The following is a 26,356-nucleotide window of genomic DNA, read 5'->3' as shown; positions in this document are numbered from 1 at the left end:
TGACCAGGATGGTCTCGATCTCTCAACCTCGTGATCCACCCGCCTTGGCCTCCCAAAGTGCTGGGATTACAGGCTTGAGCCACTGCGCCTGACCGAGGATTTAGTTTTAAACCTACTTTCTGGTCTTTGGTTTGTCCATACCTAGACTTGTTTCCAGGTGGCCCTAACAGCCCAGCCCTGCATCTAAGTTCTTGACAGATGATGGTTAGCCACATTGAAAAGAGATGAAAAAGCGGTGGTGGGAGAATCCTGTTTAAGAATAGAAGTGTTGGGGGAACTTTAGAAGGAGGGGTAAGAAAAAGATAGATACCAATCTGTGGAAGGACCAATCTTGGGAGTTTTTATTCCTTTCTGGGCATCTGTGGATTCAGTGGGTCCCTTAGCCTAGATTTTTGAGTGTAGGTAGTATCTCCTTTGTTTTATGGTAGTCTTTAGTCAGCTTTTCACATGTGATTCCTTCTCGTAGGCGTTTCTTGCTGCCCGAGTACTTGCCTTATGCTGGGATTTTTCATGAACGTGGACAGCCTGGCTTGGCTACTCACTCTTCTGTTAACAGGGTCCTGGCAGGTAAGGAAGTGTTTCTTTGGCTTTTGAAAATGTGAAGGAGCAAGGAGCCAAATGTTGATGTGATGGTGTCTTGGCGTTCTACTCTGGGGTCGTGGTTTAATACTCAGTTCTTTACTTAAAGGCAGGAAATGGGTTGAAGAAAAATGTTTCTCTTACCCTATTCCTACTTTCCCCAGACCTTTTTTTTTTTATCTTAAATTATTTGTTTAAACTGTTTGTTTCTTAATCCAACAATTAAATTCTAGCTATGCCTTTAATTGAATGGTAAAGGTGTCATGTTTATGTTTCGGTTGGTGAGATACTCATGAGCCAGATCCTGTGATTTGATTAGGAGCTTAGTGCACATCTCTCCACTCCTTGGGTACTGCCAGCATATGGAGTTTCCAGGCACTGTGGAATCTTCTGAGGAAGGAGAAGAGGGAGACACCCTTGGAGCTGGCTCAGAAATCTCCACAGAACAGAAAATGGGCTGAGCAAGCCCCACAGAGGCAGTTTTGTGATGCTTGAATAGCTTAGTGACAGATGTTTTTGGGCTCTGAGGCGTGATGTGATTGTGTTTTGAGACGTGGTACGTGCTACTGCTTCTGGTCAGTCTCTAGAGAAGGAAACAAAGCAGAATTCCATTTTTATATGTGGCAAAGGTTGTTTCCCCATCACCTCCCCCCTCCCTCCCACCTCCACTGCCGACTTATAAATTTATGAATGCAAAAGCATAAAAGGTATAAAAAGCCACATTTAGAAGTATCTTTAATAAGCATCTTTATTAAAAGTTTTAAAATGACATTCTGTTTTGGAGAATCTGGGCCATGTGCTGATTAAAGGTAGGGAGGGATCTCTTGAGGCAGTGGCATTGTCAGGCTGCGAGGATGTTACAAGCTTTATTTTGTGATTTCCTAACCAAGCTGCTGTGACAGCATCAAGGCCGTGGGATCTGGCCTTTCCTAAATACTATATTTGATCCAACATCAATGCTTAGAAATTCCAGAAACTGCTAGAAATTCCAGAAACTGCCGGGCGCGGTGGCTCATGCCTATAATCCCAGCACTTTGGGAGGCCGAGGCGGGTGCACGAGGTCAAAAGATCGAGACCATCCCGGTCAACATGGTGAAACCCCGTCTCTACTAAAAATACAAAAAAATTAGCTGGGCATGGTGGCGCGTGCCTGTAATCCCAGCTACTCAGGAGGCTGAGGCAGGAGAATTGCCTGAACCCAGGAGGCGGAGGTTGCCCTGAGCCAAGATCGCGCCATTGCACTCCAGCCTGGGTAACAAGAGCGAAACTTCGTCTCAAAAAAAAAAAAAAAAAGAAATTCCAGAAACCTCAGTGGTTTCTCTGTCAGACACCAGGACTTCATAGGCTCTGGCCTGGCAGTCTCCTGACAGCCTCGTCTGAGGAGGCTCTGGCCCTAGTTGTAAAACAGATGCTGTGGCCCGTGCCTCTCCTCGCCTGGCACTTCTGTGTGGCTTCACTGAAGGCACGTGGAAGCTTTTCACTGGCAGATAATCACTTGCTGCCAGGCAATACTCCAGAGCTCTTCTCCACCCTTCTTTGTTCCAGACATCTGCCTCCACCGCCCCATACAGCACCTCCTGCTTCTCTGCTGCTGGCAGATTTCTGTTTCCTTGGCATTTAGCTTGGGGGAACAGCTGTATGTTGTTTTTTTCCTGCCTTGCCTCCAAGACCTCTTTACCTCCATTTCCTGTTTTCTACTTTATGCTTAGTGGTCTGACCCCAAATGGCCTAATCACACCTGTGGATACCTTTGAATATAGGGGCTGTGTTCCAGCCGGCGGCTGTTTATAGGTGAAATCTGCTGAGAAAATCCATCAAAGGATGCAGAATGCCATTAGTAGAAGAAACTCTAGACTCCCTAGAATCTTACTCTTGAGTTAGATTAGCAGATGGTTTCCATTCACCATTAAACTAGTTTCTACCAATTTTTCAAGATACGTATTACAGAGTGTTTATCATTTGTTGATATTTTGATTACCCTCCAGATTCTATTGGCAATTGTATCATTTGTTTTCTTTTCTTGGGAAAATTCCAATAATAATAATAATACAGCAACAAAAGCCTAACATTTATTGAGCACTTGCTATATATAAGGGGTATTTTAAACACTTTGCACATATTTCATTTCTGTCTTCCAGTAATCATAGGAGATAGGTGCGATTACATAATTAACAGTGGAAGAAACTGAAGCCCAGAGGGCTAACTTGGCCAGCTAGGAAGTAGAGGAATAGAGGCAGTGGCCTGTAAACCACCTTCCCAATCTGCCCCCTCACAATTGTTTTAAAAGACAAAGCATTAAAATGTCATTCTTTTTCCTAGGACTTTATAAGAGGGAGAGAGCTCCCAGGGAACTTCAGTGTTTTTCTTATTTGTTTTAACTCTTCTATTTCAATGGTTCCTAGACATAGGTTTTTATGATCCAGCGGTGCTTGCTGAGGAAAATCTTATTATGTAACCGCCCTTTTCCTGAGCCTTCTCGCCCTCCTGGATACAGATGTTTTGCTTTTTATTAAACTTACTTGTGATCGTGTAATTGAGCTGCGATAATAATAGCTTTCAGAGTGAAAGAGCAATTGGCCTTTTAGCAGTAAGCACTCCCAATTTTCCTGGAAAGGCACTTTGTCTTGTGTGATTGGAATGAGATTGTAATGGTCCCAGAACAATTACATTTAGCAGACGTTTGTTCTGTAGCTGTTATATGCCAGGCACTGTTCTAGGCTACCAGAGTGAAGAAGACAGACAGGATCTCTGCCTTCCTGTAGCTCAAAGTCTAGTTGGTTAGCCATGTCTGAGTCTTACTCTAAACATAAGTGGAACTTTCGTATGGTGAGTTGCTTTTTGCAGGGATGAAGCTTGGAAATTGGGCAGACCTGGAGGGACAAAGCAGACACACACCTGCAGTTTTAGGGGGTGTGGCCAGTACTGCAGTGCCAAATGAGTCCTCAGTGGACCCTAAGCAAAGCCATTCAGAATCATCAACAAAAACAGGTTTGCGGAAAATCAAGATCTGTTCTACTTCCTCCCACAAGAGACTGAGAGCAATAATAGAAAACAGAAACTACTAGAAAAGTGTTATAAGGTGAAGAGTAAGTTATTGCAAAAAGAATTTTTTAAATGCTAAAAATTTTTTAAAAACGTGTTTTGATAGTCTGTGAATTTCATCTCTTCTCCCTTATCTTGGTGCCTTCACCTGCAATTCTGTAGGTTCCTGGCAGCCTCCAGTTGGTCATCAACCCAGGCCTTTCCCCATCTTCAGCCACACAAATTCTAGACCCATACTTAAAGAGCTATAAATACATATAAAGCTATTGCAGCTCTACCAGGTAAAATTTGGGGAGAACTTGGCAAAAGTCTGAGGAGCTCCCCCTGCTGACATTGTAGCAGACAACTAGCTCTGTGTACTAACAGCAACTGAAATGATGGAAATGAAGCTAATGAATGCCTACCCTGGGCCAGGTACTGTCTTTCCCCCATTATCTCTTTTAATCTTTGCAGCAACCCTGTGAGGTAGGTGATAGCATTTCCATTCTGTAGGGAAGAAAACTGATGTCAGTTGCCCAATATCACACTGAGAGAAGCTGACCTGGAACTTTAAACCAGATCTTCCTGATTAAGAATTCTGTTCTTGAGACCGGGCATAGTGGCTCATGCCTGTAATCCAAGCACTTTGGAGGCCAAGGCGGGCAGATCACCTGAGATCGGAAGTTCAATACCAGCCTGACCAACATGGTGACACCCTGTCTTCAAAAAAAAAAAAAAAAAAGCAGCCGGGCGCGGTGGCTCAAGCCTGTAATCCCAGCACTTTGGGAGGCTGAGGCGGGTGGATCACGAGGTCGAGAGATCGAGACCATCCTGGTCAATGTGGTGAAACCCCGTCTCTACTAAAAATACAAAAAATTAGCTGGGCATGGTGGCGCGTGCCTGTAGTCCCAGCTACTCAGGAGGCTGAGGCAGGAGAATTGCTTGAACCCAGGAGGCGGAGGTTGCGGTGAGCCGAGATCGTGCCATTGCACTCCAGCCTGGGTAACAAGAGCGAAACTCTGTCTCAAAAAAAAAAAAAAAAAAAAAAAAAAAAAAACACACACACACACAATTCTGTTCTTGGCCAGGTGTGGTGGCTCACCTCTGTAATCCCAGCAGTTTGGGAGGCTGAGGCAGGTGGATCACCTGAGTTCTGGAGTTCGAGACCAGCCTGGCCAACATGGTGAATCCCCGCCTCTACTAAAAACACAAAAATTAGCTGGGTGTGGTGGTGGGCAGCTGTAATCCCATCTACTCGGGAGGCTGAGGCAGGAGAATCGCTTGAACCTGGGAGGCAGAGGTTGCAGTGAGCAGAGTTTGCACAGTACTCCAGCCTGGGTGACAGAGCAAGACTCCATCTAAAAAAAAAAAAAAAAAAAAAGAGAGCACTCTGTCCTATCATCTGTGCCATGTTTTGTTTGATTTCAAATAGGGAGTATCTGCCAAAAGGTTCTTAAGCTTATAATATTTTTCTGCATGTTTGAGGCCTCATAAAAGTGAAATAAGCTTGGCATTTGACAGCTTCCTGGTAATTACTGGAAGAACAAAAAACTTCTGAGGAATAGGGGCCTGGGTAATGTAGGGTATTAGTTATCTGTCCTGCATAATCTTTTTTACTTTCATCCTAATGAGCATCTGCTCCCAGCAGATGTGAACCTGATATACTTAATTTACTATTTTGATTAAAATCAATGGGAAGTGTCAGGATTTTCTTGCTCCTAGCCAAAGGTCATTAGGGCCTGGTCCAGTGTCTTGAGCAAGAGATGGCTTTGTGCCCAGTTATCCTAATTTGTCTTATGACTTCTTCTTTTAAAATAGTAAAAAAGACACTGTTTTACTGAACAGTGTCACTTCTTAGTATGAATTCTTTGACCCATTAGTTTTTTTGGGAGTGTGTTGTTCAGTTTTCATATTTTGAATTGCCAAATTTCCATCTGTTGTTGATTTCTTATTTAATTTGATCATGGTCTGAGAGCATACTTTGTGCAATTTTATTTATTTTAATTTTATTGGAACTTGTTTTATGGCTTAGTGTATAGGCTCTTCTAGAGAATGTTATCCATGTGCTTGAGAAGAATGTGTATTCTGCTGTTATTTAGTGGAGTGTCCCGTAGATCCCAGGTTAATCTACTTGGTTGATAGTATTGTTCCAGCTTTGTATATCCTTGCTGATTTTCTGTTTAGTTCTATCTTTTATTGAGGGTGAGTATTAAAATCTCTATTATTATTGAATTCTGTATTTTTTCCTTCAATTTTCTCAGTTTTTTTTCTTTTTCTTTTCTTTCTTTCTTTCTTTTCTTTTTTTTTTTTTTGACAAAATCTTGCTCTGTTGCCTAGGCTGAAGTACAGTGCCCCAATCTCAGCTCACCATAACCTTCACCTCCTGGGTTCAAGCAATTCTCCTGCCTCAGCCCCCTGAGTATCTGAGATTACAGGTGTATGCTACCAGGCCTAGCTAAGTTTTGTATTTTTAGTAGAGATAGGGTTTCACCATATTGTCCAGGCTGGTCTTGAACTCCTGACCTCAAGGGATCCACCTGCCTTGGCCTCCCAAAGTGCTGGAATTTACAGGTGTGAGTCCCCATGCCTGACCCAATTTTGTCAGTTTTTGATTAATACATTTTGTGACTTTGTCATTAGATGCACATATATCTACAGTTGATATGTGTTCCTGATAAATTAACTATTTTATCATTATTTATTGTCCTTCTCTCTCTAGTAATATTTTTGTTTTAAAGTCAATTTTTTCTTATATTAATATAGCTACTCCAGCTCTTTTATGGTTGTTGATTATATGATATATTATTTTCCATCCTTTTACTTTGAACCTGTTTAGCTCTTTGAATCTGAACTATGTATCTGATAGAAAGCATATAATTGGAGGTTTTTTTTTAATCTAGTCTGACAGTCTCCGCTTTTTGGTTGTTTAGTTCATTCACATTTAATATTATTATTGATATACTTTGGTTTTTTTTTTTTGCCATTTTAGTTTGTTTTCTGTATTTCTAATGTTTTTATTCCTCAGTACCTTCTTGACTGATTTCATTTGTATTAAATCAATATCTAATATGTCTTTTAAATTCCTTTTTTCATTTTTGAATGTATTTTGTTAGGATCAACTTCAAATTTTTACAGACTTAATTTTGGTAAGATTCAGAAACATTCTTCACTATGTATTGTTCCCCTATGGCTCCATTCCCTCCTACCTCCTTTCTGCTGTTATACATATACTCATGTTACATCTATATATATTACATAATATGGTATTAAATTATTGATTGATGCAATCTTGTCTCAGGCATCCTTATGCTTGTTGTCTGGTGTGGGAAGACAGAACTATACCTTTTATAAAATTTATTTTTCTTTTCCTTTTTTTTTTCTTTTTCATTTTTGAGGTGGAGTCTAGCTCTATTGCCCAGACTGGAGTGCAGTGGCGCAAACTTGGCTCACTGCAACCTCTGCCTGCTGGGTTCAAGCAATTCTCCTGCCTCAGCCTCTCAGGTAGCTGGGACTACAGGCATGCACCACCACGCCCAGCTAATTTTTTGTATTTTTAGTAGAGACAAGGTTTCACCATGCTGGCCAGGCTGGTCTCAAGCTCCTGACCTCATGATCTTACCACCTCGGCCTCCCAAAGTGCTGGGATTACAGGTGTGAGCCACCATGCCCAGCCTTCTTTTCCTCGTTAACTTTATTTTTGGTTTTCATCTGCCCCGGTTTTCATCTGCCCCTCTCTTCTATTTTTATTTTTATTTTATTTTGAGAGACAGGGTCTCGCTCTGTTGCCCAGGCTGGAGTGCAGTGACCCAGTCACGGCTCACTGCACCCTCAACCTATTCACTTACCTCAAGCTATTCACTTACCTCAGCCTCCTGAGTAGGTGGGACTATAGGCACACGCCAGCATGTTCATCTAATTTTTGTACTTTTTGTAGAGGTGGGGTTTTGCCATGTTGCCCAGGCTAGTCTCCAACTCCTGGGCTCAAGTGATCCACCCACACCAGTACCCCCAAAGTGCTGGGATTACAGGTTTGAGCTTTGGTGCCTAGCCTCTCTCATCTCTTATTTATTTACTTATTTTTATTTTTAATTAAAAAAATTTTTTTTTTTTTTTTTTTTTTTTTGAGATGGAATCTCTCTCTGTCACCCAGGCTGGAGTGCAGTGGCGAGATCTTAGCTTGCTGCAACCCCCGTCTCCTGGGTTCAAGCCATTCTCCTGCCTCAGCCTCCTGACTAGCTGGGATTATAGGCGCCCACCACCATGCCTAGCTAATTTTTATATTTTTAGTAGAGACGGGGTTTCGCTATGTTGGCCAGGTTGATCTTGAACTCCTGACCTCAGGTGATCTGCCTGCTTTGGCCTCCCAAATTCCTGGGATTAGAGGCATGAGCCACTATGCTCAGCACCCCCTCATCTCTTTTAAAAACATCAGTACTCTGTCTTAAATGTTCCCTACTTCCCTGGTACCTTTGGGAAGTATATTCAGGAGGACTTTTTAGTCTCACTTGGTCAACTGGGGTGGGCATCTAGAGCCTCAGGCTGGCTAACTTTTAGGAATTAGCCTTATTTCACCATCTGATATCATAGCTGTCTAATACAACAAATTGCTTAATCACTATATAGCAGATATTCACTTGAACTGGCAAATCTGGGATAGATTAATCATAGAGAATGCAGTTAAGGCCCATCATGATATTACTTAGATGAAAGTGAACAGAGAGATGCATAATATTTCTGGTGTTGGGTTTTTTTTTTTAATCTCTTTGAGCTCCCTTTATCTTTCTGCAGTGTACCCATCTGGTATCCAGTAGCCAGGCAGATAACATGAGTGGTACATTCCAACTAAACATCAATTAAGATGGCTGTTTATAAACCCCAGATAAATGGACAATTAGTGTTGGTGGTACTGGCTAGTGCTGCTTTAATAATTAACCCAATTACATTTCATTTTGCTCCAGTGATGAAAGTGAAGGGAATAGGAGGCTGGGTTTGTTGCCTGGGAAACAGAGAAGTAAATGCAGTACTCCTTCCGGAGAACTCAGCCTTCCAGGTTGCCTTATAGCCCCTGGGGCCTTTTACCTATTTGGTGTCCACCAGTCATTGGAGCATTCTGGTCCTTTCTACCTCAGCCCTTTACCTTATCTTCTTATACCACTAGTGAGAAGTATGCTTATTGAGAATGTGGAGCCCAGTTTCTAAGCTGAATTGCCTGTGCTTCTTGAGGCTTTTTTAGGGAAAAATACTGGGCCTTGCCAATGAACTTTTCTGTTCCTTTTATATGTGTGACTAAGTTTTTCTGTGCTTCTGCCTCCCTTTCCCCAGGAAATTTCCTCTTGATCTTTTCCCATTTATGCTTTATCTATGTGTCCTTTCTGTATTGTCACCTTAAAATATATACAGCACCTTTTTAATTGTTTTTGGAGACGGAGTCTTGCCATGGCGTGATCTCATCTCACTGCAGCCTCTGCCTCCCAGGTTCAAGCAATTCTCCTGCCTCAGCCTCCTAAGTAGCTGGGACTACAGGTGCATGTCACCACACCCAGCTAATTTTTCTATTTTTGGTAGATATGGGGTTTCACCACGTTGACAAGGATGGTCTCAACCTCCTGACCTCATTGGGAGGCCTCAGCTTCCCAAAGTGCTGCAATTACAGGAGTGAGCCACTGCGTCCAGCCAATGTACACAGTACTTTCTAAATGCTTAGTATTTTCCAGAAAGCTTTGGGTATTACAGAATAATTAAATGGTTATGCCCTCAGGGAGTTTACATCTAGCCAAGGAGTGGCCCAGTTTTCCGTTTTGTTTCGGTCCTGCCGCTAAAAATTTACTAATACCCCTGGAACTTTAACTGCCAATCTTGATCGATTAGCTAAGGGAGGAGGGGCATAAGCTTGGGTCTGGATCAAGGACTTACATATATCTTTCAGTATGATCTGAAGAAGCTCTCTGAATGTGTCCTCATTCATCTTTTGAGGGGGGCTGTAAGCATGAGTAAGTGGGGCACTGGAAGGACATTTGTCATTTGTATGAAATAACCAATAGTAAATAGCCTAAAGAATGGGAGAAAATATTTGTAGATTATACATCCAACAAAGAACTATATCCAGAATTTACAAGGAACTCGAATCAGCAAGGAAAAAAACAGTCCTATTAGAAAGTAGACAAACAACACAAATGGACATTTCTCAAAAGAAGATACACAGATATCCAGCAAACATGAGGAAAAATGCTCAACGTGACTAATCATCAGGGAAATGCAAATTAAAACCATAATGAGATACCACCTTACTCCAGTCAGAATGGCCTTTTTAAAAAAAGCCAAAAAAGAATAGGTGGTGGTACAGATGCAGTGGAAAGGGAATGCGTATACACTGTCGGTGGGAGTGTAAATTAGTACAAAATAGAAACCTTAATGTCCACATGTCTGGATCGAGGCGCCACTATTTATTTGTACTTTAAGTTCTCTGTACTCTGGGGCCTCCCTAGACCTAAAGTGATCTCAAAGCTTATAAAGTCCCATGGTTGTATGCTCCTTGGAATTACTGCTCATTTTGAAGGTGCCAGCTGAAGAGCCCCAGTAATCTATAATGAGTCAGTATCATGCCAGAATTCTTTTACTTCTCTCTTCCTAGGTTATGATTAGTATGTGCTTTGACATGTTTTGCAACCCCTCAGAACAAATGCAACGATCTGGAAATCTGCAGAGGAGATGAGGAAGGAGAATGCCAAATGTGAGGTCACAGCCTATATTTTCTAGTGGAAGCAGCAGCTCTCTTTGTTGTCTTTTTTTTTTTTTTTTTGAGACTGAGTTTCGCTCTTGTTACCCAGGCTGGAGTGCAATGGCGCGATCTCAGCTCACCGCAACCTCTGCCTCCTGGGTTCAAGCAATTCTCCTGCTTCAGCCTCCTGAGTAGCTGGGATTGCAGGCACATGCCACCATGCCCAGCTAATGTTTTGTATTTTTAGTAGAGACGAGGTTTCACCATGTTGACCAGAATGGTCTGAATCTCTCGACCTCGTGATCCACCCGCCTTGGCCTCCCAAAGTGCTGGGATTACAGGCTTGAGCCACCGCGCCCAGCCTGTTGTCTTTATTTTTATTTGTATTTTTTTTAAGAGATGGGGTCTCACTATGTTGCCCAGTGGCTATTCACAGACGCAATCCCACTACTGATTAGTACTGGAGTTTTGACCTGCTACGTTTCTGACCTCGGCCGGTTCACCCCTCCTTAGGCAACCTGGTGGTTCCCTGGCTCCCGGGAGGTCTCCATGTTGATGCCAAACTTAGTGCAGACACCTGATTGGCATAGTGCACTACAGCCCAGAACTCCTGTCCTTAAGCAGTTCTCCCACCTCAGCCTCCTGAGTAGCTGGGACTACAGGCATGAGCCACCGTGCCTGGCTGTTGTCTTTCTTTACATTTCAAACTTTCCTTAGGATTAGAGATCCCCTGCCACCCCTTGAGAGCCTTGGAACAATTCTCTTTGCTGTCCCATCTACTCCATCAGTTTTTACCAAAGTGAGCAGTATGAATGCTGGAAGCTAATAACCACTCTACCTCCTTCTTTTAACTTTTTTTTTTTTTGAGATGGAGTTTTGCTCTGTCACCCAGGCTAGAGTGCAGCGGTGCGCTCACTGCAATCTCCACCTCCCAGGTTCGAGCAATTCTCCTGTCTCAGCCTCCTACATAGCTGGGACTACAGGCGTACACCACTAAGCCCAGCTAATTTTTGTATTTTTAGTAGAGATGGGGTTTCACCATGTTGTTCAGGCTGATCTTAAACTCCTGACTTCAGGTGATCCACCTGCCTCGGCCTCGCAACCGTGCCTGGCCAGCCTCCTCCTTTTTAAAACCCTGAGCTCACATTAGCTTTTCTTTCTCTTTCCCTTTTTCTATCTCCAGGCAGCTTCGTTTATTACAACCTGGCTGGAAATGCCATGGCAGCTGGCAGACAGCACCTTTCACCTTTTCTAACAAAATTAGAGCCAACCTGTGGGTGTTAATTTCCTTTCTTTAACACTTGCTGATCCCGTAAGGCCAACCTTCACCTGGGTCCTCATGCCATTCAGCTTGAAGAACAAGCATGAATATCTTTGTATAAGCCATGATGGGGAAAGAAACTCCTCCAAATAGATGACTGGGGACCTTTGGGAGTGTTAAGACTCTGGGGTAGCCGGGCGCGGTGGCTCAAGCCTGTAATCCCAGCACTTTGGGAGGCCGAGGCGGGTGGATCACGAGGTCGAGAGATCGAGACCATCCTGGTCAACATGGTGAAACCCCGTCTCTACTAAAAGTGCAAAAAATTAGCTGGGCATGGTGGCACGTGCCTGTAATCCCAGCTACTCAGGAGGCTGAGGCAGGAGAATTGCCTGAGCCCAGGAGGCGGAGGTTGCGGTGAGCCGAGATCGCGCCATTGCACTCCAGCCTGGGTAACAAGGGCGAAACTCCGTCTCAAAAAAAAAAGACTCTGGGGTATTTTTTTTCGCAGCCATTGAGTGTCACCTCAGAACCAGAGAGTCATCTTATAACCACATACTCACCCTGTAAAGATAGTCTCTCATGTTATACGACCATTGAGGTGGTTCCCTGAGTTTATCATAGGCCTAACTCACTGCAGCTTTGTGCCATGCAGAAGGAGCCCAGCATCACTTCTACTGGCTTGAGCTGTGGGGCTACATTCTCTTGGGATGCATGGTAAACAAACTCATGGTTTTTACTCTTGTGGCTCATAGCTGGTAAAGCAGAAGCCAAAAATATTCCTTCCTAATGCAAGGAAGTTAACTGGTCCAGGGTACAAAGGAACAGAGGGAAGCTAGACAGAAGGTAAAGGGTTGAAGTTCTCATTGGGAACAGGGTTTTCCCCTTGTTCCTGTGAAGTGGGGTGCACAGTAAACATGTGAGGAATATTTAGTTTCACTGTGAAACTGTGAAAAAATACTTATTTTCACAGTTTCAGTAAATGAAACTGTCCAGAAAGGTAAATTGTCTCCAGAATCTGCCATATTGATACAGTACCAGTGGCTGCTTTTTGTAGTATTTGCTGACTCCCAACAGCAAGAGTTCACAACAGTCTTTTATGGTTTCCCTTGAACTGGTAACATAAATGAAAGGAATGACATGGAAATATCCGCAGTCACTTCTGCTCATTAGAGTGAAGTTTCACCCAGGCAAATAGCTCTGAGATTATGACAGTTCTATAACATCATTTACAATTATCCAAAACATTGCCTGTCATGCTGTACAGGCAGAGGGGTTGTGAAAAGACAGAATTTAGTAACTCAAGCTTAGATTTGACCATGAAACAGTATTATAGAGAAAAACAATCCTAAAATTCATAGGGAACCAGAAAAGAGCCCGAATAGCCAAAGCAATCCTAAGCAAAACAACAACAACAAACCCCCCACAAAGCTAGAAACATCGTATTTCCTGACTTCAAATTATACTACAAGGAGGTAGTAACCAAAACTTGTAAAACATGAGGACTTTGGAATATGGTATTTCAAATTTGCTAAATAAAACAGAACTCCTAAGAACATTTGTTCTATGCCAAGTACTGTTCCAAGAACTTCTCACATATTAATCACTGGCAGTATTGCTATAATACATTGTCATTTTTACAGATGAGGAAACTTAGGCTAAAAGAGATGAAGTAGTTTGTCCAAAACCATAGCTAGTTCTTGACAGAGTGGGAATTCTCAGGTAGTCCTGCTCTAGATTGGGACTTTTCCAACAGAACCATCATTGGGTGTGATCTGATTCTTTGTTGGTAGAGAAACAGGCTAAAATCTAATCTCAGGCTTTACCTTCAGAGAACAAAAATAACCCAGGTGAGGTGGCTTATGTCTGTAATCCCAACACTTTGGGAGGCTGAGACAAGTGGATCACCTGAGGTCCAGAGCTTGAGACCAGCTTGACCAACATGGAGAAACCCCATCTCTATTAAAAAATAGAAAATTAGCTGGGCATGGTGGTGCATGCCTCTAATCGCAGCTACTCGGGAGGCTGAGGCAGGAGAATCACTTGAACCCAGCAGGCGGAGATTGCAGCGAGCTGAGATTGCGCCATGGCACTCCAGCCTGGGCAACAAGAGCAAAACTCCATCTCAAAAAAAAAAAAAAGCGAGAACAAAAATAGTATGTTTAGCTCAGAAGACTGCTACTGGGGAGAGGGCTACATATGCTGTTATATCCTTGTCGCAGATCCTTGCCCCTAGAACAAGGGCCCTGTATAAGAATTATATTCCCAAACAATGAATCCTGAAGAGGTAATTACACTGTTGCCATCCCATTGGGAAGAAGGCTGGGGCGGTGATTACATTCCAAAACAAAGCTGTTCGGGTATAATTGCACCGTGCTGCTCTTATCAGTCTGGGCAAGGCAGGCCTCTGGTCTCCATCCTCATTTGTTTTTGAGATGGAATCTGAACAGCATTCAATTAATAGTCAAGACCCAGGCACAGGGAAGTCAGCCAAAAGAGCCAAGAGGACATTAACTTGCTATTGGCATTTTCCTTCTACTGAAGTTTTCCAGACCTTTAAGTATCAACAAATTTGAGGGGGAGCCCAGTTAAGAAAATTTAGTTTTGCTAGTGAAGAGTTAGCGATTCCTCTTTAAGAGGTGGTGCCCCTTGGTCTCTATATGTAGAGGAGAGATAGTTGGATGGCAGTGAAATTTTCGTCTTCACCAGCAGCTTTAGCTCTATCAAAAGCTTGAAATCATTCCCTGGGACTTGCACTATGTATATATATTTTTTCATGCATGTAGCTTCTGAAGTTGTAGAGCAAAAAGCCTCTCTCTGGTTGTGTTAATAAGGCAGACTTTGGTTAAATTTCCTCAATAATCTCTAGATCTGGACTAGAAGAAAGAATAAAGTCCATTTGTTTGTTTTTTTATGACTCAGAGAGCAAAAAACTGCCAGTTACTTTTAAGGCATGCTTGTTGATCTAGAGCAAAGAAGAAGATGGCATGTATCGGGATGAGGGTTGCATAACCCTGGGAAGTGGTGTAGCCTTCGTCATTATGTCATTTAGCTTTTGCTGCTGAACAAACCACCCCCAAATATATAGTGGCATAAGACAATTATTGTTTCTCACAATTCTTTTTTTTTTTTTTTTTTTTTTTTTTGAGATGGAGTTTCGCTCTTGTTACCCAGGCTGGAGTGCAATGGCGCGATCTCGGCTCACCGCAACCTCCGCCTCCTGGGTTCAGGCAATTCTCCTGCCTCAGCCTCCTGAGTAGCTGGGATTATAGGCACGCGCCACTATACCCAGCTAATTTTTTGTATTTTTAGTAGAGACGGGGTTTCACCATGTTGACCAGGTTGGTCTCGATCTCTCGACCTTGTGATCCACCCGCCTCGGCCTCCCAAAGTGCTGGGATTACAGGCTTGAGCCACCGCGCCCGGCCTTGTTTCTCACAATTCTGTGAGTCCAATTGCAGTTCGTCTGATGTGCACCATTGGCTCTTCTCTGTGGTCAATTGTTGGCTTGGCTGCCTAAGAGGTCTACATCTTAATCCCCAGAACCTGTGAATATGTTACTTTATATGGTGAAAGGGACTTTGCAGTTGTGATTAAGATTATAGATCTTGAGGTGAAAAGATTATCCTGATTTATCTGGGTGGACCTAATATGATTACATGAGCCATTAAAAGTGGAAGAGGAAGGCAGAAGGGTCAATTAAGGTGCTGCAATGATAGAAGATGAGAATGGCCTCTGCTAACAGCCAGCAGTGAGGAGTGGGAACCTCAGTTTTGCATCTGCAAGGAACTGAATTCTGCCAACAACTGAAATGGACAAGGAGACAGACCCGAACATGGCCCCGCCCACACCTTGGTTCTAGCCCAGTGAGTCTCTTGTTGGACTTCTGGCCTGTAGAACTGAGAGAGAATAAATTTGTTTTATTTAAGCCACCAAGTTTCTGGTCATCGTTATGGCAGGCATAGAAAACTAGTAACACGTAGCTTCGTACATATATTTGGCATTTGGCAGGCTGTTTGGCGTCAGCTGGGATGACTTGTCTGTTTTCTACTCACCAGTAAACTAACCTGTGCTGCTTCGTATAGTGTCTCAAGGTTCTCTTTTTTCCTCTTTCTTTTTCTTTTGAGATGGTATCTCGCTCTGTCGCCCAGGCTAGAGTGCAGTGGCGCAATCCTGGCTCAATGCAACCTCTGCCTCCCAGGTTCAAGTGATTCTCTTGCCTCAGTAGCTGGGATTACAGGCGCCCGCCATCACGCCTGGCTAATTTTTGTATTTTTAGTAGGCACAGGGTTTCACCATGTTGGCCAGGCTGGTCTTGAACTCCTGACCTCAGGTGATCCTCCCACCTCTACCTCCCAAAGTGCTGAGATTACAGGCGTGAGAGTCTCAAGTTTCTAAGAAGCAGCAGGAGAGATCAAGCCCTACTGCACAAGCACTTTTTGAGTCTCTCCTTATGTCATGTTTGCTTCTGTCCATCCCACCAGCTAAAGCAAGCTGTTCAGGTAAGTCCCAAACCAGGAAGGTGACTCTCTAAGGCAATGAATACAGGGAGGCTTGAACCATTTGGGGCCATTACTGTAACATGCTACCGCAACTAAGCAACCTTTGAGGTCTGAGGTAGCCTGTTAACACACTCTGAACACACTGCTTTTTTTTCTTTTCTTTCTTTTGAGACACAGTCTCACTCTGTTGCTTAGGCTGGAATGCAGTGGTGTGATTACAACTTACTGCAACCTCTGCCTCCTGGGCTCAAGTGATTCTCCCACCTCAGCTTCCCAGGTAGCTGAGGCTACTGAACATGCCACCACGCCCGGCTAATTTTTGTATTTTTTGTAGAGACAGGATTTTGCTGTGTTGCCTAGACTAGTCTTAAACTCTTGGGATCAAGTAATCCTACCACCTTGGCCTCCCAAAGTATTGGGATTATAGGTGTGAGCCACTGTGCCTGGCACAAATGGCTTTTTTAAAAAAACTGTTGTTTTCTTTTTAATTCTCAGTATTCTAGTAGAGATGGGGGCCTGACCTGAGGAAGGCTTCAGGATACCAAAGGATATAGATGTACAGATTTAGAACTTTCAATAAATATCTTGTCCTAGGTATTTATTTGGGTTATTCAGAGAAATGAATTTCGAAATGACATCCAAATAAGAAGCTGGACCCTGGTTTCCTAGACATAGGATATCAGGGAAACTACCTTTTCTCTTTCTCTGGATATTTTCTAGGATATAGCCCTCTGTTTCTGTGCTGGAGGGTAAAAAGATGTGCAAAAGAGCTCTGTGGGTGGTTGGGCCCCTTGGGGCCAAATGTATTTCTGTGTAGGAGTAAGACTGACAGAATTAACTGTGCAAGCACTTACTAATTGGCTGTAAGTGAACCTGTACCCATGGCATCATTTATAATCCAGAGCTCCTTTAACAGAAACAATGTGGAAGAAAAGTTCCTAAAAACTAAGGCAAGGAATTTTTGTGTGCCCAATTACTGTGGCACATTATGCTTTCATGTAGCAGCAGTTGGGAGAAGCAAGAATTCAGTTATTCTCAAGCATAGGACTTAGCTTTTACTTGGCCTTGTTGAGATTGGTTAAAACTATTTTATGGGCTCCAAATGTGAATTGCGTAGATTAGGCCTCAGGTCACATAGAGACAAATTCAGTGTATTCACCAGTCATCCTTTTTTTTTTTTTTTGGAGACAGAGTCTGTCACCCAGGCTGGAGTGCAGTGGCACAATCTTGGCATCTTGGCTCACTGCAACCTCCGCCTCCCAGGTTCAAGTGATTGACCTGCCTCAGCCTCCCAAGTAGCTGGAGTTAAGGCATGTACCACCATGCCTGGCTAATTTTTTTTTTCTTTTTTTTTTTTTTTAAGGCGGGGTTTCACCATGTTGGTCAGGCTGGTCTTAAACTCCCGACCTCAGGTGATCCGCCCGCCTTGGCCTCCAAAGTGCTTGAATTACAGGTGTGAGCTGCTACGCCCAGCCTGCCTGGCTAATTCTTGTATTTTTAGTAGAGATGGGGTTTTACCATATTGGCAAGGCAGGTCTCGAACTCCTGACCTCAAGTGATCTGTGGACCTTGGCCTCCCAAAGTGCTGGGATTATAGGCATGAGCCACCACGCATGGCTTTTTTTTTTTTTTTTTTTTTTTTAAAGCCCATCCTACTTGTTTACCAGGCTGGAGGGCAGTGGCACATTCATAGCTCATTGCAGCCTCAAATTCCTGAGCTCAAGTGGTCCTCCTACCTCAGCCTCCTGAGTAGCTAAGACCACAGGTGCACACCACCATACCCAGCTAATTTTTTATTTTTTGTAAAGACAGGATTTCACTATGTTACCCAGGCTGTTCTTGAACTCCTGGGCTCAATCAGTTCTCCCACTTCAGCGTACCAAAGTGCTGTAATTGTGTGATTACTAGCATAAGCCACAATACTTGGCCTTACCAATCAGTCTTTTTTTGAGGGTAGGGTAGGGTGGAGGAGGGGACAGGGCCTTGCTCTGTTGCCCTGGCTGGAGTGCAGTGCTCTGATCTCAGCTCACTGCAACCCCCACCTCCTGGGTTCAAGTGATTCTCTTGCCTCAGCCTCTCAAGTAGCTGGGATTACAGGTGTGTGCCACCATGCCCAGCTACTTTTTCTATTTTTAGTACAGATGGGGCCTCACTATGACCAGCCTGGTAAACATAATGAGATCTCATCTCTACAAAAAGTTTTTTAAAAAAATTAGCCAAGCATAGTAGTGTGTGCATGTAGTTCCACAGTCACAGCTACTCAGGAGGCTGAGATGGGAAGATCACTAGAGCTTGGGAGGCAGAGGCTGCATTGAGCAGAGGTCACACCACTGCACTCTACTCTGGGTGACAGAGCAAGATCCTATCTCAAAACAAAAACAAACCAACAACAAAAAAACCCAGTATCTTTAAAGAGACAGAGACTCTTCCCTAAAGAAAACTAGACCTTATCCTTTCCTGTCTGCTAAGACTTAAGAGTTTGTGGTTGGCCGGGCGCGGTGGCTCAAGCCTGTAATCCCAGCACTTTGGGAGGCCGAGGCGGGTGGATCACGAGGTCAAGAGATCGAGACCATCCTGGTCAACATGGTGAAACCCCGTCTCTACTAAAAATACTAAAAATTAGCTGGGCATGGTGGCGTGTGCCTGTAATCCCAGCTACTCAGGAGGCTGAGGCAGGAGAATTGCCTGAACCCGGGAGGCGGAGGTTGCGGTGAGCCGAGATCGCGCCATTGCACTCCAGCCTGGGCAACAAGAGCAAAACTCCGTCTCAAAAAAAAAAAAAAAAAAAAAAAAAAAGAGTTTGTGGTAATCAGATTGAGCAGTGTCCTTCTATTCTGCCTTTACTTCTACTTCTGGGTCCCTTTCCCCTCCAACCTTTCTCTCTTTATCTGTTGTGGGTCTCAGTGTTTAAGCAGGTGTGTTTTGTTTTGTTTTATTTTGTTTTTGGGACAGAGTCTCACTCTGTGGCCCAGGCTGGAGTATAGTGGTGCCATCTCAGCTCACTGCAATCTCCACCTCTTGGGTTCAAGTGATTCTCCTGCCTCAGCCTCCCTAGTAGCTGGGATTACAGGCGTGCACCACCATGCCCAGCTAAATTTTTTTGTATTTTTGGTAGAGATGGGGTTTCGCCACCTTGACCAGGCTGGTTTCAAACTCCTGGCCAATCCACCTGCCTCCGTCTCTTAGAGTGCTGGAATTACAGGCGTGAGCCACCACACCCAGCCTTAAGCAGAATTTGAACTTGGTTTTCTTTAAGGCAGAACTCATAGAGCTAACACAGGAGCTAACTGAGAGCTTGTAAAAGCCACAAAGTGCTTCTTGGGCTAAATATTTTTCTGGATTCTGCTGATGTGAAGCAACTGGGGAAAAGTGGTAAAATGTTGTATAGTTTATTATGCAAACAAATTAAAACTGAAAATATCAGTGCAAAGCTAAAGTACATTGTTTAAAATGCTCAGTTTCTTCACTCCCATGTTCTAGGTGGAGAGGCCATAGGACAGTTTAGAGGACATGCTGTGAATAAGTTTCCAGCTGTTCTAATATATGTCTTACCTGGGAAGAATGTGAGGGTCCTGTGGGACAGAAGCAGCACCAGCACCACAGGTTGGCTTGGGACTCTTTACTTACCTCCCCACCACTATTATCTAACCACAAGCCACCCCTAAAAATATACCATCTAAGTGAAAAACAGTGTGCTTGCTCTCCCAGCAGCTTGAAGACAAGTCACCTAACCTGTGCGCACCCTACTCGTTCACCTGCCAACCCTGAGACTCATTTATAGAATTTCTTGAGCTGCCACTAGGTGGGATTTGGAGATAATAGTGCTGAAGGAAACACTGACTGGCTGATTTCCCCCCTCAACTTCATGGATACTTTCCCCCCTTTTCTGTGATTGATTGATTGATTGATTGGAGACGGAGTTTCGCTCTTGTTACCCAGGCTGGAGTGCAATGGCGCAGTCTCGGCTCACTGCATCCTCCGCCTGGGTTCAGACTATTCTCCTGCCCCAGCCTCCTGAGTAGCTGGGATTACAGGCATGTGCCACCATGCCCAGCTAATGTTTTGTATTTTTAGTAGAGATGGGGTTTCACCATGTTGACCAGGATGGTCTTGATCTCTTGACCTTGTGATCCACCCGCCTCGGCCTCCCAAAGTGCTGGGATTACAGGCTTGAGCCACTGCGCCCGGGCCTCCCCTTTTCTGTTATTATTTCTAGGTATTCCCTGTTGAAGGTTTGGTTTGTGTGGACTCATCTGTCATTGTTTCCAGGCACTGAGCGCAGCTCCCCACCTTTTTCTTTGTGATATTAGTGTCTCCCGAAAGGGTGACCATTTTCTGAGAGGCTAATGCAGCTGTGGAGGGGGACAGTGTTCTTTTCTGACACCTGGAGAAGAGCTGTTAGGGTTTAGAATTCCTGGAAAAAAAAATCTTAGTCTTGGTCTTTCGGGTTATGGTTTGCTGCCTGCTTTCTTTACCTTCTTTCTTTTGAATGTTGCACTTGCCTGTTCGACCTTTCTCCGAATCTGAGACCTTAGAGTAAAAAAGAAGTATGCAACAAGAAATTATGGGATTCTTGTATCCAGAGCAAAGTGATGATGGTTGCAATTTGACTATTTGACATTTTACAGTTTTATATGACTCATAGCTTTTGTATGGGGAGCATAGCTGAAACAAATTATCAGACTGGGAATGGCCTCAGGGGCACTGTCTCTGAAGGAAAGGGTTGGAATTTTGAGTCCTTTGCCTTCTGAATTTGACTAATTGAATTATCCTCAGGATTCCTCTGTCTTCTCATTTTCATTTTTCATTGAGTATTCTGTGATGGGAGGGGATTTTTGTATAAAGAGAAATAGACTCAGTCAAAGAATACAGCAAACTAATACATGTGGAATTAAGGTCCAGTCTACCCCCCACAAAGAAATGCATGCTTGTCTGTTCCTTTTTCAACCTAGAACCTGAACGTCAAACTGTTGAATATTTTGCCTATCTTCCCTTTTGGCTTTGTTCTTAAATGTTGAACATCTAGCAAATGTCATGGAGACACATCCATAACTACTTTCTTGTAAGGAAACCAAAGACTTGAATTCTTCCCTTATTCATGATTAATACTTTGTATTCCAAGTTATAGGTAGCGCTGGACTCTGGAGGCTGCCTGCCAGATAAGTTGACTATGGCTTGAAGTTAGTTAGGTTGCTATTCTACTTTGCATAAGAACCTAAAATGCTTTAATTTTTTTTCTGTTGATAAGACTGTTTTTCAATTCAAGACATATGTAATTTACCTCACTCATTTTCTCTTCTCATCTCCTCTCCAAGTACTCAGGTTAATCGAATGGGATCCTCGTCATGCTATAGATATATGCGGACTTTCTCAAGCTGAGCCTTAAAATGTCCATTTCTTAACTGTACACTTCATTCTTTCTCTTTCAACTATCTTGACTTTTTTTTTTTTGTCTTCACTGTTCTGGCTCTGATATAGGTTAGCTGCCGGAACCAGTACTGTATTTCTTTCTTTGAACCTAACCTTAACCTGTTAGCAATAGGGAAATAGAATGAGTACTCATCCTTCCTTTGTGGATTTCCCTCTTTGTCCAACAGACAGTATAGTAGAGATGTTTAAGAACAAAGGTAGAGGCTGAGCACCGTGGCTCACACGTGTAAATTCTAGCACTTTGGGAGGCTGAGGTGGATGGATCACCTGAGGTCAGGAGTTCAAGACCAAACCCTGTCTCTACTAAAAATACAAAAAAGTCAGCTGGGAATAGTGGCGAATGCCTGTCATCCCAGCTACTCGGGATGCCTGTAGTTCTAGCTACTCAGGAGGCTGAGGCAAGAGAATCACTTGAACCAGGAGGCGGAGGTTGCTGTGAACTAAGATCATGCCACTGCACTCTAGCCCTGGGCAACAAAGCGAGATTCAGTCTCAAAAAAAAAAAAAAAAAAAAAAAAAGAACAAGGGTAGAAATTGGGCCTCTGTTTATGTTGAGAAGTACGTGAATAGACCTGTTCATATTGATCATATACCTGATAACAATTATTTTTTTATTCCCTTATTCATTAGAAAGTATTTTCCCCAGGTAGTTCTAATATTTACTAACTTAATCATGAAATTAACCAACCAGGAAAAAGTATCAAAACAGACTGATTTTACTACCATATTTATTGCTATTTTTTTTCTTTCTAAATCAAGGCAGCACCCTGAACCAGTGAGGTTTCAGGGAAATCCTCATTGCTATTCTAGTGAGCCAACAGTTCTGTTTTCAGGTTTGTGTGTATTCATTGGAACATGATTCTTGAATGCTATTATGTGCTAGGTCTTATGCTAAGCGTTGGGAATTTTTTTTTTTAGACGAAGTCTCGATCTGTTGCCCAGGCTGGAGTGCAGTGGCACAATCTCAGTTCACTTCAACCTCTGCCCCCTGGGTTCACGCAATTCTCTTGCCTCAGCCTCCCAAATAGCTAGGATTACAAGTGCCTGCAGGCACCTGCCACCATGCCCGGCTAACGTTTGTATTTTTTGTCGAGATGGGGTTTCACCATGTTGACCAGGCTGGTCTTAAACTCCTGACCTCGTGATCCACCTGCCTTGGACTCCCAAAGTGCTGAGAATACAGGCGTGAGCGCTGTGCCCAGCCCGGTGTTGGGAATTTTTAACAGAAAAAATTAAGTTACCTTTATTAAGAATCCTTAAAGGATCCATGATTATTTTTCTGCCTTTTCAATACTTACTGTTGATATTCTACATCTAGAATTTTGGATTTTTTCTGATTCATTATCCCTGATCATTATATAACTCTGTGACAATTTCTCCCACAAATAACAGGAAGAATTAACTTTATGTTAGGACTTTATCTATAGATGTCAATACAGTACTCATCCTATCAGAGAAATGCGTTAAAAAGTATGCAAGTTATCACCTCTCTACTTTTCTCTGTGTCACCTAACCACACCTGCCACTCAAACCAGATGTACACAGCCTTCTTTTCCTCAGCAAGCTTTTTTGGGGAATTGCAGTGTCTTTCCAGCTTTAGCTTCCTTTGATGAGGTCAGTTGTCTCTTCCTGGCTATCACAGAGGCTGTCATGCTGACATGATACAGGAGGATGTAGTCCTTAATGAGTGCCTTTGGCACTACTTGTCAATTGCTTATTTTCCAGTGATGTTGCATTAAAGTATTAATTAACCACTAAATTCAAGTTGACCTCTTAATTGAGGAGTCTTTGCTTTCCTGAAGGCAGGCAGGCTGACTTCCTAATGTGATCTAGCATTCTGGTATGCCAACAAGTTTTGATCAATGTGTAACATGTACTTTTACTAAAACTGTTATTGTAATATCAGGTTGCTTTGAGGTTGAAGAAGTCACACTGTGTTCTAGAGTGGGATACACGTTAGTGTAAGCAAGAAGTAAGAGACTGGTACCAAAGAGCGAGGCTATGTTTCCTGGAGCGTGTGCGGAGTTTGCTTGGTGAGCAGGCGACAGGGCAGGGAGAAGAGCCCTGCTCACTGACTCAGTGACATAGTTTCTAAGGCCACCAGATAAGGACTAGGAGACGTTATCTTCCTGTAAGTGATTATGTTTTTATTATTGCTGACTTTACTGTTCTATGAGTCTTTTGATTCCTTTAAGTAAACTGCCAAGAAATCTAGTATTCAAATGTATGTTGTGAACACAAAAAGATTGAGAACTACTGATGTTGTGTTTTAGAAAATAAACTAGAAGTTGACAGGTCATTCACCTGTCTCCTTCAGTAATTCTCTATACAATTCGAGTGAGTCATTTAACCTTTGTCCACTTGACAGGTGAGGGTGTGGTGCTTACTGCTGTGTTCCTTCCAGAATTTAAGAAGGAAAAACTGGTAAAGTGCTCTAACTTCCTTTGAAAAAGGTATCTGTAGCCCAGGGAAATAAAGTTAAATATATGCCTTAGCACCCAGGTTATTTGCGGTACCTGAACTACTTGAGACAAGCTGGGACTGCCAACTTTAGATGTTCCAATGACAATAACACCTCAATGCTAAGAGACAGGCTCAGGTGGCTCAAAAGGATCCATCTCAGTTTAATAAAAGGAGTTGATAAAGAACATCTGAGTTGTGCTAGGCACACTTGGGACATACGATAAATACTTCTTGTTGAACTAAATAGAAGTGGTCACAGCAACAGTAAGGAGGAGGTAAGACTTGTCCAGGCTTTGTAAAGAATCTTTTCATAGACTGAAAGGAGCTCACAATGTGTCCTTTGACTATCTCTGGCTAATTATTATTTTAATCTCTTCTCAGCTTTTCCAGGAATATAATGTCAACCAAAGGTCTTAGACCATTCACAACTCTTTTGTAAAAATTAATGTGGATGTGAAATGAAGCATCAAATCCTGAAGTAGAAGGCTATTCCTGGCCGGGCACAGTGGCTCACGCCTGTAATCCCAACACTTAAGGAGGCCGAGGCGGGTGGATCACGAGGTCAGGAGATGGAGACCATCCTGGCCAACATGGTGAAACCCTGTCTCTACTAAATACAAAAAATTAGCTGAGTGTGGTAGCATGGGCCTGTAGTCCCAGCTACTCAGGAGGCTGTGGTGGGGGAATCACTTAAACCTGGGAGGTGGAGGTTGCAGAGAGCTGAGATTGCACCACTGCACTCCAGCCTGGGAACAGAGCAAGACTCCGTCTCAAAACAAAAAACAAAAAACAAAAAACAACAACTTATTTCATTAGGGGGAAATGCCAAAATAGTCTTAAAGAAATATTGCTCTGTTACCCAGGCTGGAGTGCATGCAGTGGGGCGATAATAGCTCACTGCAACCTCTGTCTCCTGGGTTCAAGTGGTCCTCCCACCTCAGCCTCCCGAGTAGCTGGGATTACAGGCACATGCCACCATGCCCAGCCAATTTTTTTTCTTTTTATTTCTTTCAAGGCAGCGCTGAAGGAATACTTTTTTTTTTTTTTTTTAATATTCTTTAATTCTTTTTATTCCACAGCATGAAACTGGCTAATTTTTGTATTTTTATATACAGAAATCACCAGTCTTCCACGGAACATTTTCCATTCCTGTTTTATATTTCTCCATAGATCTTACCGTAATGTAACATACTGTATGGTGAACTTAGTAGTTCTTTCTTCTCCTCCCTCTAGAATGTAATTTCCATGAAGCTGGAAATTTTTGTCTGTTTTGTTCATTGTCTGGCATGTAGTAGGGACTCAACAAATATTTGTCTGATGAGTAAACAAACTTCCTTTAGGGTGGCTGTGAAGACAGAATGGGAGCTTTTAATTTTTTTTAAATTTTTTTCCTTATTATTTTTTAAAGACAGGGTTTCACCATATTGGTCAGGTTGGTCTCAAACTCCTGACCTGAGGTGATCCACCCGCCTGAGCCTCCCAAAGTGCTGGGATTACAGGCATGAGCCACCACACCTGGCGATTTTATTTTATTTTTTTTGAGATGGGGTCTCGCTTTGTCACCCAGGCTGGAGTGTGGTGGCGCAGACAAGGCTCACTGCAGCCCCCAACTCCTGGGCTCAAGCAATCCTTCCACTTTAGCTTTCTGAGTAGCTAGGATCACAGGCCCACGATACCACACCTGGCTAATTAAAAAATTTTTTTTTGTAGAGATGGGGTCGCCCTATGTTGCTGAGGCTGGTCTTGAACTCCTGGCTCAAGCAGTCCTCCCACCTTGGCCTCCCAAAGTGCTGGGATTATGGGGATGAGCCACAGTGCCCAGCCTTGACTGAAAGCTTTTAGAGCACTTATTTTGGCACTTGGCAAGTTTTCCTTGGCTCTAAGGCAGATAATACAAGTCTTATTTATATAACTGATTAATGTATAAAGTATCTTGCTACACAGTGCTCAATTATATCTGAATGCAGGTATGGCTATTAGATGATGGTAAATTTTTTTTAATGAAATAGTCTGGGCACAGTGACTCATTCCTGTAATGCCAGCACTTGGGGAGGCCAAGTCAGGAGGATTACCCAAGGCCAGGAGTTTGAGACCAGTCTGGGCAACATAGTGAGACCCTATCTCTATAAAAACAAAACAGTGTTTAAGTTAGCTGGGCATGGTAGTGTGGGCCTGTAATCCTAGTTACTCAGAAGGTTGTGGCAGAAGGATTGCCTGAGCCCAGGAGTTTCAGGCTGCAGTGAGCTATGATCGCACTGCTGCACTCCACCGTGGGGCAACAGACTGAGACCCTATCTCTTTAAAAGAAAGAAAGAAAGAAATATATGTTGCTATGTCTTATTTTTAGATTCATTTTACTCTCAAGATAACATATTTAAATTGTGC

The 26,356-nt window shown here is 43.1% G+C and overlaps 1 protein-coding gene across 8 annotated transcripts in view; it reads left to right on the top strand.

The window, feature by feature from the left end:
• The window catches only part of AMBRA1 (autophagy and beclin 1 regulator 1), a 173,739-nt gene that overhangs the window by 65,561 nt on the left and 81,822 nt on the right, over positions 1–26,356 (top strand). For all 8 annotated transcript variants that reach the window (XM_039470930.2, XM_010333970.2, XM_010333964.2 and 5 more), the window contains one exon: positions 467–567. In XM_039470930.2, coding sequence (XP_039326864.1) covers positions 467–567 — 101 coding nt within the window. The remainder of the gene's footprint in view (positions 1–466; positions 568–26,356) is intronic.

Source organism: Saimiri boliviensis, chromosome 6, assembly GCF_048565385.1.
Source record: "Saimiri boliviensis isolate mSaiBol1 chromosome 6, mSaiBol1.pri, whole genome shotgun sequence".
In the NCBI taxonomy this organism is placed as follows: domain Eukaryota; kingdom Metazoa; phylum Chordata; class Mammalia; order Primates; family Cebidae; genus Saimiri; species Saimiri boliviensis.
Note: the sequence above shows the minus strand (reverse complement) of the source record. Positions and strands in the feature narration are given on the sequence as shown.